The sequence below is a fragment of the Pleurodeles waltl genome, chromosome 3_2, assembly GCF_031143425.1.
Source record: "Pleurodeles waltl isolate 20211129_DDA chromosome 3_2, aPleWal1.hap1.20221129, whole genome shotgun sequence".
In the NCBI taxonomy this organism is placed as follows: domain Eukaryota; kingdom Metazoa; phylum Chordata; class Amphibia; order Caudata; family Salamandridae; genus Pleurodeles; species Pleurodeles waltl.
The window spans coordinates 71,440,459-71,461,205 of NC_090441.1; the positions used below are offsets into that span (position 1 = coordinate 71,440,459).

The 20,747-nt window shown below is 41.8% G+C and overlaps 1 protein-coding gene across 1 annotated transcript in view; it reads right to left on the reverse strand.

Moving 5' to 3' along the window:
* The window catches only part of TRIM50 (tripartite motif containing 50), a 159,294-nt gene that overhangs the window by 17,191 nt on the left and 121,356 nt on the right, over positions 1–20,747 (reverse strand). The window contains exons 5-6 of the mRNA XM_069226775.1: positions 16,201–16,223; positions 14,246–14,370 (exon numbers count right to left, since the gene is read on the reverse strand). Of these exons, the coding sequence (XP_069082876.1) occupies positions 14,246–14,370; positions 16,201–16,223 (148 nt within the window). The remainder of the gene's footprint in view (positions 1–14,245; positions 14,371–16,200; positions 16,224–20,747) is intronic.

Sequence of the window (20,747 nt, forward strand, 5' to 3'; positions counted from 1 at the left end):
TATGGACTCTGTTGATTGAAACCATTGATCACCTGATTGACTTTTCAACCGGCTAAGACATTGCTAACTTGATTGACTTTGAAACCAATTTTGAGACAGCGCTGCTAACCGATAAGAGACTAAGCTGCTAAAGAAAAACTGTGTGAACATTGAACTCGTTCAGCTTTGTAAATACCTGCAAATACGTTTTGATAAGGTGTCTTCGACTTTCTGATTCTATACAGATCATGACTAGCTTCACTACACAGGGGCGTAAAATGAAGTATTGTAAATACATGTGTATAGGCTTAATAACCGCATGCGTACTAATAATTGTAGCAATAGTTCTTGGGATGCATGGTAAAAGTGAGAGTGAGACGAATGATGCTTCTACTTCTAAACCTATTATCGTTACTGAACTAACAGCTCTGAAGAGACTCGAGCAAGACGAGAGACACTTGCATGACAAGAAGGAACTTTCATCTAACGTTTTCTATCGCTTACTGAGTGAGTATGTTGAGACCATGGATGCGAAAGATTGTTATGTGTGTACACAAATACCTACCTCAGTAGTGGAAGGGGTAACGTATCACAGCATGCCTCTTACGTATGGAATTACATGTAGTATAGTAGCTTCCAGATTTTATGCTCAAAAAGACATTCATTATTTCTATACTAATTACTATGTTACTTTTGCATATGTCCCCATAATAGGGCATTTAAGTAAGATAGCTCGAGATTATTATGCCAAATTAATGAGGGAATTCTTCGAACCGATGTCACCTTTTCACACAGCTCACGCACATAGAGAGAACCTTACATGCTTGCTTTCACCAGTAGAAATATAATTTTTAGACCGCACTGATGACAGGAAGAATGAAATGAAGGAGAAATTAGAGAAGGAATTACACGAAAGGACGTCTGTAGATAATTATGCTTTTGCTGCAATAAAGACACAAGGGAAAATAGCTTTAGATACATTGCATGTATGAAGATTTTGTATACATAGATTTCCATCATATTATGACACCGTTTTTGTGGGAACGAGTGAATGTAAACATACGTATGCATTTCAATCTAAGTGGACATTCATGCTGAATGGACAAGACCCAGTCATTCCTGGAGTATATTATATTTGTGGACTCAACGCCTATTATCGTCTTCCTAAAGGATGGTATGGGAGGTGTTATTTGGGAATAGTGTTCCCAAAGGTTTACCAACTAGACGACTTAAAGAAGTTTCCAAGGCTGTCTGAATCACATCGTGTTCAGAAAAGGGAGACAGCTGCTGGTGTGGTAGGAGATATATTTGGAGCTCTGATTCCTTCAGTAGGAGTCATATTGAATTCAATCAAAATACGGAAGTTGTCTACTATTGTGGATAACATGCTGACAAAGTTTTCAGGAGCTATAATCCTGATGGATGCTGAACTCGCTGCAGAAAAAGCTATGACTCTTCAAAATCGGCTTGCCTTAGACATTCTTTTAGCAAAGGATGGCGGCGTTTGCAAAATGCTTGGCACGCGTCACTGTTGTACATATATACCCGACAACAGTGGAAAAATTAGAACGATGCTTACAAATTTAACTAAAGAAAGTGTAGATTTAAAGGAATTGAAAGAACCCGGAGTTTGGGAGAAAGTTGGAAAAGGATTTGCTTCTGTGGGAAATTGGCTCAGCAACGTTTGGAACGGATTGTTACTAAAAATAGTAAAGGGAATATTGATAATATTAATTTGTTTATTAGGCTCTTGGGGAATATGGAAAGCTTTCAAAATGTTAAAAGCAAGGAACAAAAGAAAAAGAGAAGAGAAAATAGAGAACAAAATGGTGGAAATATATAGAGAAAAGTCAAAAGGGACTAAAAGAAAAAGGGAATTGACTGAAGTGCCAAATTACTATACAGAATTTTAATGGAATAAAATTTGTGGGTAGAGTTGATGTGATGACATAATTAGTCATCAGAGGAGGGATTGATGACGCAGAAAAAGAAGGTCTGACATATATTCATGTATACCGTGTAATCGATATATAATGAAGTGTGATTTTAATTAAAGAAATAATGTACGAGGGAAATTGTGCCCTCGGGGTAGTTTGCCATCATTATAAACGAACTCTATTAATCACGAAGTATTAAAATTGTACTAATCCGTCATAATCGCAAATGTATGCCATGATTTCTTGTTTGAAAACTGTTTTGCTTAGCTTAAATTTAGTACAGGCTTTGGCCTAGTTGCTTGGTTTCAAATTCTAACTGCGTGATTTTTTTCCTTGAACTAATGAAATATATATTCTTGCTTAAAGTTGTATTTTTCCAGTAGAAACTGGCTGGTACACTTATCTCCAAGGTTTTGTGCTAGGCCGGTTACATCCCCTTTGATACAAGGTCAGTCTCTGCAGGTGCGGACAATGAAGGTACAGATAGTAAAATAATTGGCAAACCATGATACAATTTGTGTTCCAAGGCTCCAAGGACAGTGTATGCATAAATGGGCGCTAGTAAAAGACAATTTTTGATTGGACAATTTGAAGCCAACCTATGAACCCTCCAATGGAAGACCCTACAGAATTTGGAATGTTTCTTACTTAAACCCACCGGACAAAGAGAAGTCAGCCATTTTCCTCGATGCCAGTTTGAAGCCTGACGCCAGACTCCATTTTGGATGACACCCTGATGCCCTCTTCTCTATCTGAGAAACAGAGACTTAAATAATTCTCACCCTAGAGACTTTAACTTTGATTTGCCCCCGTCTTGCCCAGGCAGTAACTTTGCACTATTCTCCTTGCCGTTGCAAGGAAGCTTGCCCTTAACTTTGCCCCTTTGAAACTTGCCCCATGCTGATCAACCGGTACCTGAAGGACGAAGACTTTTCTTGAATGCTGATTGTATTTGGTAAATATGAAAAGATAAATGTATTATGCATTGTGTTTTTCCTTTTAGGTACCAACTGCTAATTTTGATAGAGTCCTAGCTAGAAGTTTTCCAAATTTGTGTTGACTAAATTCGTTTTGCATGAAGTCCCACATGCCAATGCTAATTAGAGGTTAGTCGAGGTATTCATTCAATGTATCATGAAGAATTGAAATCTTGTTATGCTGACCGAATGTATGCAATTAGTCAAATACAGTTAGTCACATTGGTGATTTGCATTGTTATAACAGAGTGTATCATCATTTAGATTTTGCGTAGATTGCGTTTCTTCCGCCGTTATGGACAGCTAGTAATGTTCATATACATATATCAATTGGTTTTGAGACATATATATATCGTGCTAGCTTTGTTAATATAGGGAAATAAATTCACTAACTTTTAATAAACTGGTGTGGTTATTCATGACTGAAAGGTCATGGTGCGCCGTAATACCAACTGTTATTGATTTCTGATGTGTTATATTGATCTATTAATTGAGTACTGATTACCGATTACAACAGTTATTGATTATTGATCTGAGTGACTCGACTATTGAGGATGAGGAGAGCCCGACTCGGTTAAAAGATTCACCGACCTCCAACGTGTCCAGGTACAGGTAATTTACAAGGGCTGGACGCGTTATCAGTGGCAACACTCCAGCGCTCCTATTGGCTAGCCGCCCCTGCTAAAGTCGGCCTTGGGAGGGTACACGGGAGAGGGCACGGATTCAAGGACTTGAGCACCAACACAAAGTAGCTGGGGTACATAGTAGTAAATGTGAAGTGACAAGCCGGGGGCAAGAGATGGCATAAAAGACTGAGAGGGCACCGTGTGATGCCAGTGCACCTGGCACGGCTGCCTTCTCCAGATGAAGAAGCATAAACATGAACAGGACAAATTCTTGAAGCCGTGCTTTCCAGCACCACACTGAGTAAAATGGAAAAAAAAAGTGGTCACCTTAGAATGGGCCGGGACTTCGTAAGGGTCATTGGACATGCCCATTCTAATGCGGCTGTCATCCTTTTAAGTGAAAGAATATGTGTCTGAGATCTGCGGCCTGTCACTGGTAGCCGCAGCTTTGTCTGCCCGCTCCCCTGCAATGATCCACAGTTCTGGGGAGCCTGGACCATGCAGGGCGGGAGCACTGGTGCTTTGAGATGCACGCTTCCAATGGATTATTTTTAGCCTGCACACTAAAGTAAAATATATATGGGCAAATGCAGACATTGGGATGATACAACTAGTGAAACCTACGCTTGACTGCTGAAGGAAGCCGACACCCAGAAGAATTTGATGGCTGGAAAACCCTGTATGTTATGTTACATGTTGTGTTAACATATCTGGCAGTCACCGTACATGCTGCCAGAGTCGACCTAAAAATCATTAATAAAAAGTATAAATTGCAGCAGAAGCTCAAGGAAGAGATGGGAAAGATACACACAATCTACACTTGGCTGAAGCTAATAAGCACAGCCTGTGAGATGGGCCTTCAACTAAAATAAATTAAGATGAAAATCAACAGGACATAAATTAGTTAACAAAATAATAATAAGTCAGAAGTCCATTAGTACAAGTAGTTTAGAGCTTGTTTGTGACATTGCCAGCAGTTTAACTCGCCCTTTGACAGACACGTATTTTAGGAAAGAATGCTGTCTGTGCAGGAACCACTCAGCAGTCCATGACTTTTCACCAGGGCGTGCAGCCGGAAGGGACAGGAGAGAGAGTTCCCAGGACTAGGGAGCTGCCATATACCATACACTTTGGGTTTGTGTCACCTCAAGTGTGCGCAGTCCCTTGAATACACCCAGCATGCTACCAACGATTGGCCATAAGCAGTACACCTGTGTGTGCGTATTTCACTTCGATATAGTCTTTTGTTTAGAAGGTAGCAACTAAGAAGAACTAACTTTGTCAAGGGTAATGGCCTACCTATCTATGACCAGACACAAGAATGGTCAGGGGCATTAAGTTAGTTTTAAGTGAGATTGAACATTAGGTTAGAGACTTCAAAACAGTTTTCTTCATTTTCTTTTTTCTGTCTAAGTGAACAGTTTTAAAAGGCTAAACTGTTCTGCTCAGGTCTAGATGCTCATGAACAAAGTGGGCTTTGGGTCTGAGACGTTTATCCGCTCATATTAATCAGGGTTGGAAGTATCTTGCAGAACTGTGCTTTTGTCACCTCAGTTAACCATCATCAGCAGGTTGGTGTATAATACTCTGACACCTTATTTCTTGTTTCTCGATCACAAGAGCACCTCCCCACCATTGACCAGTGCCACCAACCCACATCTTACAGACCTACAGTCTAGACAGGTATAGCTGTGCCACATCAATCAGGCCTTTGAGCTCCACTGCAGGGAACAGGAAATGCACTTCCAAGGGGTGAGTTGTCTGTCAGAAACTCTTGCCGAAGACCAGGCCCCCCTCCTCAACACTTATTTACATCCTTTATGTCTGTGGACAGTTATTCCTTAACTACTGTATTTCAGGATAGTATTCATTAATGTTGCTTGGTTTGGACTATTTTTTGTCTTTTCTCTACATTACACTAGATGGTGTTTCATCTCTTCCAGGTGTACAATCCAACTTTCCAACCCTCCCTCAGTCTCTTCATGCAGGACAACTCAGACTCACTGTCATGAATCAACAAGGCTTGGGAGGTAGCACAAAATATAAGATCAGTCAAGAAATAAGAACAGGGATACACAAAATATTGAGATCACAGAACTAGAGACTTTGGAGGGCCAGTCAGTGGTAGTTAAGGCAGTGGAACGTGGGTTGGGTATTCCAGAGGGGAGACCAATCGGAACGGAGTGACTGCATTCCGGACAATTTAAGGAGCTGATTGGCAGAAAAAAGTTGCCTCCCAACTACTAGGATGTGCTGTTTCGGTATGCAGAGTTTGTTCACCCTATCTGTGTTCCCCGCACTTTTGTTTTGTTTTCCTTGGCTTTTCTTTGCGTTTCTTCCGGCTTACCTGCTTTGCCTGCAAGGCTGGTTCCTCTGTCAGTTTTGGGCCTGAAATTAATTAAAGGTCGCTCTCGCACACAGCAAACTACTAGAGCTCCCAAGCTTGGGGATGGTGCCTGGGTACTTCCTGGGTTTGTTACAGCACTATGTATCAGAGCATCAGGTGTTATATGGAGCTAGAGTTTCCTCTATATTGCTATGTGGGCACACATTTTTTGACTCAAGCTATACCTGGTTAACACTATATCCAGACTTGCTGTCTTCTACAATATATGTTACCACCTCTGTTCTACATGTCTTTAAAGAAAGAGATGGTTGTGATCCTGACCTCCAGTAGATCAACCTCCAATGTGTTTCTCTTCTACTCACTGCCTCCTCTCCACCACGAGAACTTGTAGGTTTGAGTTCATTCAAGTCTCAGCCTGCAGCTCTTTTTGGTGGTGAGTGCAGATTAGTATCAGACTTGCTCATCTAAACTTCCAATATGTCCCTCCCGGGTTGTAATACTTACCCATACAACTACATATTAGTGCTGGCGCTCTACTCCTAGACCCTTGCTCCATGACAGCCCAGGCTGCCTGCTATTCCCTGGAGCTTACCTTCTGCCGATAGCCATGAAGGGAAACTCCTGTTCATCTACCATCCACGACATTACAATCTTCAGAGAATCTCATTTGGTTGCGAACTTGGAAATTCAAATGGTATATAACGTCCAATTGCTTCAGGCAACCGTTACTTAAAAATACACTGTAAATGTCATTGTATCACTGTAGTGTGTCTTTGCCAACTAGAACAGAGTAATTGCTCCTTTTGGACAGAATTATATGCTAAAAACGTGTGTTGTTAGTAGGCACCACAGCTGTGACTTTTGTGCTTTTAAATTTACTATAACACAGTACTCACCAATTAAAGTTATTTAATGAAGTCAAATACAAAAATCTAAAATTAATTATTGCTTACAGTTCATACAAAAACCTAATTTGTCACTTCTGAAGTTGTTAATTGCTAAAACAGATCCTGTCACTACTTTTAAACATTGTAGTATTGCGGATCAAACCTGACTGGATAAAGGTGGGGCAACTCAGGTAAGGGTGCTGAGTGATGTTGCAGCAATGGGGTGTACTGTGATGCTATTAATTGTGTTTGACCAATGACTTTGTGTTTCACCACTGCGCATATTAGTTGCTCAGTGCTCACTAGTAGCACATTGTATGTTTTGTTCAGCCTAGCCGCCTATTGGCTTTGACATTGCATTAGCCATTACATTCTGTATTCAGCTTAGCTGCCTATTGGCTTTGACATTGCATTAGCCATTACATTCTGTATTCTGCCTATTGGCTTTGACATGCTGTATTCAGTTTAGCTGCCTATTGGCTTTGACATGATATTAGACATTACATTCTGTATTCATCTTAGCTGCCTATTGGCTTTGACATGATATTAGACATTACATTTGATATTTAGGCTAGCTGCCTATTGGCTTTGACATGACATTAGACAATACATTTGATATTTAGGTTAGCTGCCTATTGCCTTTAACGTGGAGTTAGACATTGTAGTTGAGAATCCAAGCTGTATTTTCCAAGCTATGTTTTTCCACAAGATGAACCGAGCTGTTTTCTTCACACCAGACTAGACCTGATAAGAGAGAGTACATTTGGTGTTTTCCTTTCTGCTCAGGCTTGGGAAGAGGAGAAGTCTAGGAGATCTGGCCAGTCTCCAAAGGCTTGCATAGTTTTCCCGAGTCTGAGAGGAGGGGGCATGCTTTTGTAAGGATGACTCTGGGCTACAGTGAGTTAGATTCGAATCTGCTTGACTTCAGGCTGGAACTAGGCGTCAGTTGCCAGTCTCCAGTGTGGGTAGATAATCTCTTTCTCGCAGTTGACCGGAGTCATCAACTTGCAGACCCCAGAAAGATGAAGCTGAAGATAGGTCCTACTTGCTCATACGGTGATGAATTTTGATTTTTATGCTTTGCTACTGTAATCATATATATCTGCTGTGTACATTGCAACTGAGAAGTACTGTGATATATTTTGTTTTCTTGCTGCAACTACTTTGTGCTTGAAATCTATTAATTCGTCTCTCAAGAACTTGTGGGTGGGGAAGAATTAACAACAATAAAGGTCTTCTTTGAACTCAGAAGTGCATTCCAGAGAGGTTCTGTAAGCTCCGATAGGAGATAAGTAGGAAGGCAGAACATGTACCTACACCAATGATGTGCTTCTGAGTGTGGGATTTATTACTTCAGTGATGTAAAGGAAACACCTTCAGGTGGGCTGTGTAGAGTGTTACCTCTCCCTTAAGAAAATTGTTCCCATATAGGCAATCGGACCCAAGTTGTTTAGCCCGGTGTGGATAAGTCTCTTATGCAAACAAATGCAATTGAGGCACAAGAACACAATCCGCTGAAACTTATTTTTGTTTGATCCCTCGTCCCCTTCCTAACACACTATTGGGCAGGTAAAAGATATACTAAATGACAGGGTTTAGCTTCTTGTCCATTTTCCTCCACCACCATTGCTGCGTTTTAGCCTTAGTCAAGAGACAGGATTGTCTAACAAAATGGAAAATGTAATGCTGTTTGTGTGCATCCTTGAGAGATTCCTCCCTTTCTGCCACCAAAAAAGGCAAGGCATCTATATTCCACCCTAATCCCGAGTTGCTCTAAGCCCACACGTGGTCAAAGTGGTATGAACGCTGGACAGACAGAATTCTAGGACTGTGTCAAGGTTGAGTACCCCCAGAGAACGTATCAACCTGTAAGTGATAAGCTCAATAAGGATACCAAGAACACTGATTAGTTTTCAGAATATTTCCGTCCCTCTCATTAGCTCCCAGTGGCGTTGTTGAGAGGGAATGGTAGGTGGGGCAACACCCCAACTGAAATTGTCCTGGCCCCCCTTGTCCTCCACCACTTTTGATGCTGTGGATTACTAAAGCCTACAGTAGGACTAGGGCGGCGGCGACACAACAGAAACTCACCGCCACAGTCATTGCTATTTCCCCCGCTGATGGATTACCCAGGATATGGGTGACAAACTGCATGAGATGTGCACATTTGCCAGCAGAGGTTAGTTTACTGACTGTAACCCATGTTGTCAAACATGTAAGCTGCAACCCATGCTTAAACCATGCTGCTACGCCCACTGCATCTAACCGCTAGAAGTGGGCAGAGAGGCCAGCACTGGGAAGTGGTTTCCCAGAATTCTTGTAGGTGGACAACGACTGTGGGCATCCTGTGCCATCTGTTCTTAGCAATAAGGATTTTTTTCCATCTCTTTCACTCCTCTCTCAGTGAAAATAGAATAGCACAGGGGAGTGGCTGCATAATTTCCAGGAATTCTCTATGCCAGATTCGCTGAAGAGCCTGAGTGTAGGCTAGGAGATCCTGTTCTTGCACAATCTGCAGGTACGTGCTGCTGCAGAGACTAGGGCAGAGCACCCTGGCAGCCGCGGAGAAGGGGAGGAGGTCTGAGCTGCCTCAAGTTTCGTGCATGACTGATGCTATAATAAGGATTACCTCATCTCCAAGTTATGAACTTAATAAATAATTATTATACATGGACATAAAGCTCTTGACGTTCATGGACACAAAGTCCTTGAAGTCTATGATATTTATGCTTTGGCCGTGCTACATTATTTTATTGAAAATCAATGACCACTGTACAAAATTAATATGGAGCACTGAACTAAGGGTCTGGATTGCCTTAAGAGCCAGAGCATGAGAAGAGTCATCAAATATTTGGCAAAAATAATCTCACTTTAGTACATTAGATTATATCATTGAGTAAGTGGCATTTATTATATGTGATAGTTTGTACACATTTATGAACCTGACTATTCCCCTTCTGCCCTGATAATGATGTAATTAGTGATTCAATATGATAGTCACATGCCCCTTATTTAAGGCTTAAGTAGTTATTATAAAGGAACGACATTGTCTGTTAAACAATATAGAAGATCTTTCCACAGCTACACCCTGAACTTAAATACTTCAAGAGATCTCAAATGTGATGATCAAGGAAAAGGAGGCACGGTTGAGTAATTGCCTAGGATCGCACTCTTTGGTCAAGATCGGAAGAAGGATTTGAACTGTGATTTCCTGGTTATAAATAGTGCAATTCTACTGGGTGGTTTCTCCTTCTGCCCCCCATTTAGCACCAAGAGACAATGCATTGTGGTTAACTCTTTAAAGAGCTAAATTAATAAACATATAAATAGTCTCACACATTAAATGAATACATATATTATATTACCACTGACCACCTCTGGGTAGTCATAGTTAGGATTGTGTTTCCATGGAAAATGCCTTTTTTGTGTTGCTAATAACTATTTGATGAATCTCCATAGAACTTTCCAAAAAAGTAATACTTTTCAACTAGTTTGCATATGGAATTTTGGGGTGATTCATCTAGGACAGACCGAGAAAAATTGGGGGGTCCAAAAATGCATTTTCAACATTCATTTTTCTATAGAGTCTTTAGGTACAGTTACAGCCCAAACTGCTGAACGGATTTACGCCATATTTAGCAGAAAGCTCGATGTTGGTCCAGAAAGAGTGCTTTTTATGTTTAGGTGTAAATCCGTTCGGTAGTTTTGGGAAAAATGAAGGTTCAAATAAATTGTATACAACACGCCATGGAGGATCCGCTGAGCCAATAGATTGCATCCCAAAATCTGATTGGTTACCATCAGATCAACTAGGAAGTTGTGGCAGCCAACTTAGGAATGGGGCTCAGTCCTGAGTCCTAAGAAAAAACACAAACAAAAAAAGACATACGGGGAAGGGTAGGGATACCCTGAACCACTAGGCATGGTGGTGGGGTCAACACCGTTTTAAAAAAAATTGCTGTGAATTTTGTTTTGAATTGCTGTGAATTCGTGGAGCATTCGCAATACCACAGAAAAAAAAAAGTGAAGGCTCCCGCCCCTTTCTACTAAAAAAAAAAAAAACACAATTGGGTCAGGGCCAAGGGGGGAGGTGTTGCAATAATTTAAGGGGGAGAGGGGCAAGTGGCCCTTCTCCCCAAACCTCCAAGAGGCCCCAGGGGCCACATTCCCCAGGGCTGACATTTTATTGAAGTGATGGGGGGGGCGCACTAACCCCCTCCCCGAGCCTGGAGGGGCCCCATCTTCAAGAGCTGTGTAACAAATTAAGGGGAGGGGTTTCACAGCCCTGTCCAGGGAAATGCTCTGAATTTTTCCCACTCTGCGAGAGCAAAAGAGAACTGCTCCTGTGAGGTTGGATCAATGCCAGCTCCTGCTCCACGCATGATGGGTGCAAACTGGGAAGCCGGCAAGGCTTCAGGGGCCCTGGACCTCCCCGCCACCATCCCCATTGAGGGATGCGTTGTGGGATGTCCTGGGTGGGCACCAGGGCACCCCACCTAAACAAAAATGAGGAAAACCATGGCAGCTCCTGCAGGAGCAGGTAGGGCTGAAGGACCCCTGGGGCTACCCCTGCGGCACCCAAGAATTATAATGGTGTTGGGTGCCTCTTACAGGGAGCCGGTGGGGTTGCAGGACCCCACCCCTGGAGCCCCTTATAAAAAAAAAAAACAGTGGGTGTCCTGTTTGGGACCGGGACAACCAGAAAAAATATATTTTTCAAAGTGAATAACAAATGAGCGGCTACATTCATTATTTGCTGCTCCTTCAAGGAGTATCCCATAATGCCCTTGGAGGGCTATTCACATATATATTTTTTGGTGATGTCCATAGAAGGGGCAAGGATATCACAAACTTTTTTTCATGTTGAGGGAGGCTGTAGGGAGTTCTGCAGGTCTCCCCAGCAACGCTAGAAAAAAACATAAGTCTCCTGGGTCATTTAAATCATGACCACAGGAAAACTTACCATATTTTTCAAAAGCATTTCCCAAGCTGGAACTTTGGCTATACAGCTGGGACTTCAGTGCAACCGAGGGGCCGGTTGTATGGTTGCATTTTATGTGTTGAAGATGCATCACATCAAGGACAAATCCTTAATGTGGTTTATTTTGCCATTGCATTTTTGGGGTGTAAAATGTTAAAAGGTAGAGACATATTTGTTTTATCTGTTTTTTTCTGATAGAAAAATAATATATATCTGAATATGTATTTTCACATTTTTCAGTCAAAGACATGTAGTTTAATAAAATGTTATCAAATATTTGTTAAGGCATTACTGTAATATACATTTGATGAAACTTATTGGTAATTTTTGGAGAGAGATGATAGAGATGCTTTATATATAGGGTGCTGGGTGGGGTAAGGGTTTTGGCTGCCTGCAGCCAAACCCCCTGCTGTGCACTGCCGAAAGATCCACATGTCAATGCATCAGGAAACTCTGCAAAGAGATGAGTTTCGGCTGATCAACAGCCTTTTTCAGTCAAACAGTTTGCCATCTCACTTGCTCCCTACATACTCATCATATACTAAATATAGAAGAAATACTTAAAATGTATTCAACTGCAGCAATGTGAACTATTACCCTGATTAAACTAGCATGCTAGCTCTTAAGTATGTAGTATAATATGCAGTTCAAACAGCACAGGAGGCTGTGTCCCTGCAGCATGGGATACCGCAGGGCTTGGCACGTAGCCCTACTTTGTTCAGTCTTTCTTTTTGCCTCTTGCAGATGCCATCGAACGTCACAGCTTTAACATTTTGTTGTACGACGATTGCAAAAACAACAGATGACACACAGCTTATTAGGACTCTTTCTCAGGACGGAAGATCCTCTGCAACTCAGCTGAGATCTTGTATGGTTGACATTGCAGAGTGGATGTCTCAGAGATGTCTGAAGCTGCATGCTGGTAAAACTATGGTCTTGCTAGTAGGGAAACAACCATCAATCAAGTCCTCTGCACGGCAGCCAGATATATTAGGGCTTGTATCGACGCCTAAGCCGAGAGTGAAGAACCTCAGCATTTGGTTTGATGCCAATCTATCTTTTGACAGCCTGGGAAAGTGTTTCGGAATTTTGAAAATTCTGAGTAAAAATCTTAGGCTTTCTCCCAGAAGAGACCAGGAAATCAGTAGTCCAGGCACTAGTCATCTCCAGGCTGGATTACCGTAATATGTTGTATCTTGGTGTTTCACAAGGTAGACTGGCTAAGCTTCAGAGAGTACAGAATGTGGCTGCACATCTGTTGCTTAATATCCCGAGGCCTGCGCCTACGGGGTTGCTCTTACCAACTTACACTGCCTACCTGTGAAGAAGAGTTTCCTTCGAGGCTATGTGTTTTTGTCACAAAATTGTAAATGGGAAGGGACCTCACTACTAACATTTGTTGACAAAATGGTATGTACTGAAAAGAAATCTCAGATTTAATGGAGCTTTGCTTATGTAATTCTCAGGATAATAAAAGCTTGACTAGGTGGAAGCTCTTTTGGCTTTCTGGCCCCTAAATTATGGATTTCCTCGCCTCTTGATTTCAGATAGGGGGCTCCAAAATCAGCCTTAAGAAACTCAAGACTTGTCTTTTAGGCAACCTTCGGGGCTAGCGTGTCACCTTTTGGGGGTGCATATAATTACTGTTCGCTCAGCGAGGGGACACTCCGTTCGGAGTAACCATGCACTCTATACATCATTTGTTACTATTATTAATAAACAAGATTACACAAAATCAGTTCCAATTAAATTGTGTCCATGTTATGAACGGATTTCGTGTAATCTTGTACGCTGTGCGTTTATAATTATCTAAGCAGTTCTGGGATTACAATATTTATCTATTTTAGGTGTATATAAGTTTGTACAAATTCTATTTATTGTTGGAAGTATTTCCTCTATATTTAGTATATGATGAGTATATAGGCAGCAACCAAAATGGGAATCTGTTTGATTGAGAAAGGCTATTGATGAGCAGAAATGTGTCTCTTTACAGAGTTTCCTGATGCATTGACATCTGGATCTGTTCGTGCAGCCTGATGCATTGTCTGTCTTGCAGCCTGTATTGCCTCTCGTCTCCAAGTGCCTGTCCTCTTTTGTGTTGAGAGGTGTTGTGGCAATTAATAAACACTTGCGGTAGTGCTCTTCCTAACACTCGCAGTAATGCCCTTCCTTGCACCACCGGCATTCAGGTGCAGGCCAGCAAACTGCCAAGTTGTTGGAGGATATATACGTATACCCTACCAGTTTTATCTGTGTGGCCCTTTGAGACAGCACTGTTGGTGATACCTATCACACTACTCAATGCACTTTCCTCCCATTACCCATCTCCCCAGCTGTTGCAACTTCTCAATCTCAATGATTAAGCTACACCCTGTCAAGGGGCTGTCCATGTATCACCCCCTTAATGCCATAACTCATACCATGGATGCATGTAGCATGTCTTCCAGCAGGCTCAACTATTTAAAGCTATGAATAAATACTTCCAATGTAGAGATAACAGCATCTACATACCCGGTAAGATTCTGCGAAAGAGGCGTTTCCAGACGGTAATCTTGATGTCATCATGCCGAAAGCCTGGCTTGAATGACACAGCACTATAGGGCACTTCCAAACGTCGCTGCTGCGGAAGCTGTGCCCTGTGTTTCCAGGAAAGACAGAAGAAAGAGGTAGTCAGCAGTATCAGTCTGTGCTGAACACTTTCTTAGTATTGCTTATTGTCATCAGGATTGATACCTCTGCAGCCTATCCCACTATAAATAAATCCCCTAATCGATGGTTCCTGTAGTGCCACCACTAGGCTGTGGGGCCATACCATCACAAATTGTCTCATGTTTCATATTGATGATTATCAGCTCACCTCTCCACACACTAGCTGGGCATTGCCTGCTTGTCTTTTTTTTAACATATGGGCCTGCTAGTCAGACTTTTTAACATATGGGCTAGAGCTAGTCAGACTTGTCTGCGGCTCTTGATAACATCAACCATGCTATTTATTTATTTTTTACAAAAATCCAGAACAACATGAATCACTGAAACAGATTCAATCTTTTCTCACTTCAAAGGCCCAGACAATCCTTCTTCCACCTTCTCAAGTCTAGCCTCAAATCCATTAGCTGTGGAACCCCACTAGGTGCAGGCCTTTGACCACTCATATTTAACAAGTACAAGGCCCCGCTGTTCCAACTTCTTTATTCAATGGGAGTACTTTTCTACATGTATGCTGATGACGGGTAGGTCATTTTCAGAGTTTCCACCTTGCAATCATTCCAAAATACCAAATACTCATCCGGGATATCCTGTACACGGTATTACAACTTCCAGAGGCTGTGTTCGAAATGTAACACGGGGACAGGATATCCGTCACGTTTGTGATGGAGTAACCCCCTTCGCCAAACTCTAAATCAGGCCCTTAGTCTACAAAAACTAAAATACTCATCACAAAAAACATCAATCAGTGGAACCCTTTCAGCTGGTCAGAAGTAAGGGGACCTCCTATTCCCCCTTCCAAAATCATACACAATTTGGGCATATCCATTGACTCCGATCTCTTGCTGGAACATCACATCTCAGAGGTAGCCAGCTCCTGTTTTTGGCAGTAACAACTACTGACAAAGATCCTGCCATGCATAGGCTTAACTCACCATGCTCGCATCAACTATGGAAATTTGTCAATTCATGCTGTGTCTTCCTGACAAACTGGTGCAATAACTGCATATGGTATACATTACAGCAGCTCATCTTACTATAGTCACCCATCAACGAGACCCCATTAAACACATCCTTCCATATCTGCTCATTAAGAAACAAGTAATTTTTAAATCCTTAACAATCGTTCATTGTGCCATTCAAGTCAAAGATCCCTGTTTTGGACTACCAAGTTTTATCTCCACCACCCCCAACAGTAAAGAATGGGGAGAGAGCATTATCAGTTGTGGCAGCCTGAGAGTGAAATAAACTCTAATCACCCTGTGTTTCACTCGCACACGCCACCTTTTTCGTAAGGCGCAAAAGACGCTTCTTTGTACTAAATAATTTGTACAAGTGGACTTCTTTTATTGTCATATTTTACATTTCAAATAGCACCAAGAAACCTTCGTGTTTTAGAAATTATAACATAACATTTATTCATATTCCTCCTCTACAGACATCAGCCCTCCACTCACTAGTCTTTCCCTCTTATTTCAGAAGCTATACTTTCTCCCACTTCAGCCTTATTCCCGTCAGTCCCCTGATTCCCAGGAAACTCCACCAGTTATCTACTTTATTCCCATTAACACTCTGCTTGTGCTAAGATTGCACCATCCCCAAGACTGCCTTACACTAATCAAGTTATCTCTTTTCAACACAGTACCATCAAAGTCCAGAGCTCCTGGGCCTGCATTTAAAATAGCTCCCATCCAGCCCTATACCCCCTTCAACTCTCCACCCTGCATACAGGGGACACAGGCTCATGGAACATAGCTTACCTGGAAGCGATGGTGGAGTATTTCTGTAAGGAGAAATAAATCACAGAAGGGTTAATGATTTGCTTCAGTGTATCCCATTAAAGAACATAAATAAGATGAATGATGACTGGATGAAATATAGTCTTTGCATTACCAAATTAAGGCCCTGATTTATACTTTTTACGTGCCGCATTTTTACGCAAAAGCGGCGTAAACTTACAAAATACAATTGTATTTTGTAAGTTTGCGCTGCTTTTGCATCGCGGCACAAAAAAGTATAAATCAGGGTCTAACTGTCCTTGCATCCAACCACCTACCTGCTTCAGGAGGTCTGATCCACCACCATGTCACAGTCAGTCACAAACAAAGGTGCAGCCATACATACCTACGAAAGTAAGGTTTAGGATCAGCTACTTGGCAAATACCTTTGCTAAATATAACATATGTGCTTCCAACATATGTTACAATAGGCTCTGCATCTCTTAATGTATTCATTCCACAGTCATGACTGATGTGTGAACAGCAATAGAACAGACTTAGATGAGGCATGTTGGTATCTGGTGGAAGGCAGCTCATAAGGGTTGCCCTAGGGTTTCATCTCTACATCGCTGCAGATAAATAGCTCAGCAGGTTTTGGATGAGTTAGAATGTTCAAGGTAATGAGAGAAAGACTGGGTTTGGGTCTCCTTAAAATGATGCTTGCAACAATAATAATATCAAATGCAGTGAATGGGATCAGAATAGAACAGCTCAGATCAATTTCAGTGAATGGTATCAGAACAAGAAAGCTCAGATGATGCAGTTAAAGTCAGTGAAAGTAATCAGCATACAGCTCTGGGTGATGCTGTCAGTTGGTAGATGGGACCATTACAGGAAAGCTCAGGGTGACTTTGTCACTATCAGTATTTGGGATCAGCAAAGCGGCAATGCTGTCAATGTCAGCGAATGGGATTAAATGTAGAAAACTGCGGATAACAGTGTTAATGTGAATGGGATAAGTACAGAAAACCTTGGGGTAAAGCTGTCAATGTTAGTGAATGTTGTTAAGCACAGGAAAGCTCGAACATTGGTTAATGTGAATACACTTGTAATGAGATTTGAGCTCTTGAGTTCAGATTTCCCTGTAAGAGATAGCAGGGTTGCATTGCAATGTGGAGCTCAACGAAAAAGGCAGTGTACTGCTGGGGGTAAAAGATACACATATGAAACAGAGTTAGCAGTACCAGATTGGAATATACCTTTGAAGTATGTTAGACATAAAAAATAATATTTACTAAAGTTTGGTTGAAAGTTAATGGAATGCCACTGAAACCCTTCTCTCTGGGGAGGGGTATGAAGCAGAGGTGCCCCCTCTCACCCATGCTCTTTGCCTTGGTGTTTTGTAGCTGCTGATATGCTGGGTCAGGAAGTTTGCATTGAGGCAGCTGGGGTAACTTGAGGAATAAAGGAATATGATAAATACCTCTGATATTTTACTGTATGCAGTTGAGCTAGTGATTTCTATAGAAAGGGGCCTGAATATCTTTGGTGTGTTCGGACAATATGTGGGTTTCTTATTAAATTGGACTAGTCTATCCTGTATCCCTTGGCTCCCTGAGATCTATTAACCCAATGATCCTTTCCCTTCAGAATAGTACGAGGGCTTGGTATTTATATCCCGAAGATTGGGGGAGAGCTTCTCAAATGTAATCTGTGAAGGAACCCTTCCAAAATGATGTGCAACACTGGAGGATATTACCTCTCTCACCCATGGGAAGGGTCATGCTGTAAAACATGGTTATCCAGCCAAAATCTCACTATTTGCCCTAAAATACACCCTATGTGCTGAATGTCTTCTTTAAAAAACAGATTAAACTATACATAGTCTATTATGGGATATACGTCTTCCGAGAGCTCACCACCTTGACTCATGTATATATATTGGTCTGAATGGCACTCCATCGTATATGCCTATACAATTGGAGATCACGTTTATGATCATAAACAAATAGACATTCTCGTCTCAGTAGGAGCCAACTCTAAGGGTGGACAGGAATACTCAAGGTCGCCCTGGTTATAATTCATTATTATGTGGACTCACCCAAATTAGACACTTAATGATGCACACAGTCACTGGGATTAGGATATGTAAAGAAGCTGCCAAGAAACTAGGTTGGGAAAATAAGTTGACTGCTCTAACTCCATCATAGATCTGTAGGGGACTTAAAGAACTGACACAGTTATAAAGCTTCAGCTTATGAGACCTGATAGACCTAACCACTCTGGTGGACGTGCAGGGTTCAGGTGGCCCAAAAACCTTTGCACAGCTTTAAAAAGGGGATAACATGGGACACACTGAAGCACTCCAGTACTTACAGTTTCAGCATGCTCTGGAGTGCATTTGCACAGAGACACATGGGATGAAAGTGCACCATCAAGATACATTGGCATTTTTTGTGGCCTAGGGCTGAAAATGGTGTGCCGAGACACCGCCGGACTACAGGGAAGCTTTGAGACCCCAACTCAGGTGGCATGGTACTGAGTTAAGGACTGGTGTAGCCTTGTTAAGAAATTAATAAGTGAAGGCAGGTGAAATCCCAAAACGTATGACAAAAATCTGGATGAAATTTCACAGAGATTCCTAGCGGCAGAAAGCATTTTGCAATATAAGACTATGCTTTTGTTGGGAAGCATTAGCAGTTAGTGAATGTATATTGGTTTCTTTTCAAAGGGGCATATGGCTAGTTGTTGACAGAAATAGTACTGCTAACAATATTACTTTGTAGAGTGTTCCAATTGATGGTTGTTGATTGTTATGTTAACATTTTTATTAAGCACTCTAATGCCCATACAGGTGTCCTAGCGCTGGAGAAAAAACGAACTGAATTAAACATAGGAGGGAAGCATTGCCCATAAAGCCAGGTCTTCAAGGCCTTCCTAAAATGGAACAATGCAACAGTTCATGAACCTTGCACAGTGTTACTGGGTGAGTTTTCCATAGTTTGGCAGCTGCTACTGAGAAAGACCTACCACCAGAGCAAATCCAATCTAGATACTGCTAGTAAGGATGCAGCAGTAGAGCGAATGGCACAACTAGGAACAAATGGGGTAACATTTTTGCTGAGACAGATAGACCTGGTATGCTGCAGGCTCCATGAACGTGGCTGAGGGATTTAAAAGCAAGCTGCTTCACCACCGTACAGCAAATCCAAAGCAGCAGAGGCAGAAGAATACTGGTGCAGACCAAGAACAGAAAAAGAACCAGTTTGGCTGCAGTATTTTGGATACTTTGAAGCTTTTTCAACAGACACTATGAGACAATGAAAAGAAGAGAATTACAAGATTCCATATGACTTAAAATGATTGCTTGACCACCACTTAACACAAGACACAAAGACATAAGAAGAAGGAGCAAAGGTTTCCTAAGCTCCCGAAGTAGCAAGAGGCATGTGAAAGATAAAATATTAACTTGCTGTTCGAGAGATAGGCTCAACTCCAGATAGAAAGTCAAGTTGTTTACTGACTTAACTGGAGTAAGGGGATTGGGCCAAGATGAAGGTCAGAAGTTGAAGGGGAGGGGTTGAATAGATAGAGTATGGTTAATCCATTGCATCACAGTGAAAACAATAAAACAATTACAAAAACATAAATATTTTGAAGTTGAAATCCTATGAAACAGCTAAGGAAAGGTGGATGTGGCAGATCTAACAGGATCTATGCACTGAAGAATGATGACTCAGAGAATCAGGGGCAAGTTCTTCTCTAACCTCACAGCATCATAGGTAACAAATGCCTCAATGTGGGAATCTCTTCCTTGCAAAACTGGGCCTCATTGTGGAGGAGAGCAGGAGTCCCAGTGGCTGCAGGACAGGGGACACAATCATGAGTCGTGGCTCATGGAGGGTCATGAGCAGCCATAAATAAGTTCAAAGTACGTCCAACAATAAACATATTAATTGGACTAGCAAGGGTATAGGCTAGCAGTGTAAAAAGCAGGTTGAATTTAATCTGGCTAATCATATTAAAGTGCATTTATCTTGGGACCATCACCCATGTGGGAGGACTGTAGGCAATGATGGAACCATAGAGGTGGCTTCAGCAACTACCAAATTGTGAAATAGCTCCCTCTAAGCCCAAACGGTGTTAGATAAAAGGTAGTAGTCCTCTGAATGTTAGGGAAAGGGGAAACTGTCAGTACCCTCCCCCAGCCTCAAAAGATGAGCTAAATGGCCATTTAAACAAACATAGACACAGATTTGATTGACACCTTTGGCAGGGTGGTCAGAGATGAACGTACTGCACTTCCTTTGTCTGTAAATCACACTTTATGGTTTCCGCGAAATCCAGATGGGCAGTACGTTTTCCTTGATCCTTCAACCAATAACACAAAGAAGCAGTACCAAGTTCGAAATATATACCATGGTGGCTATTTAAAAAGGCATACTGCAGGTTAAGGATATCACCAAATGTTGGCACCTGGATTACAACTTGACCAGGTAACTTATGCCACACCACCAACACCACAACCACGACCATCACATCATAACTCACCACTAGATGAGGTGATACTGTGGCGGCCTGTGCATACT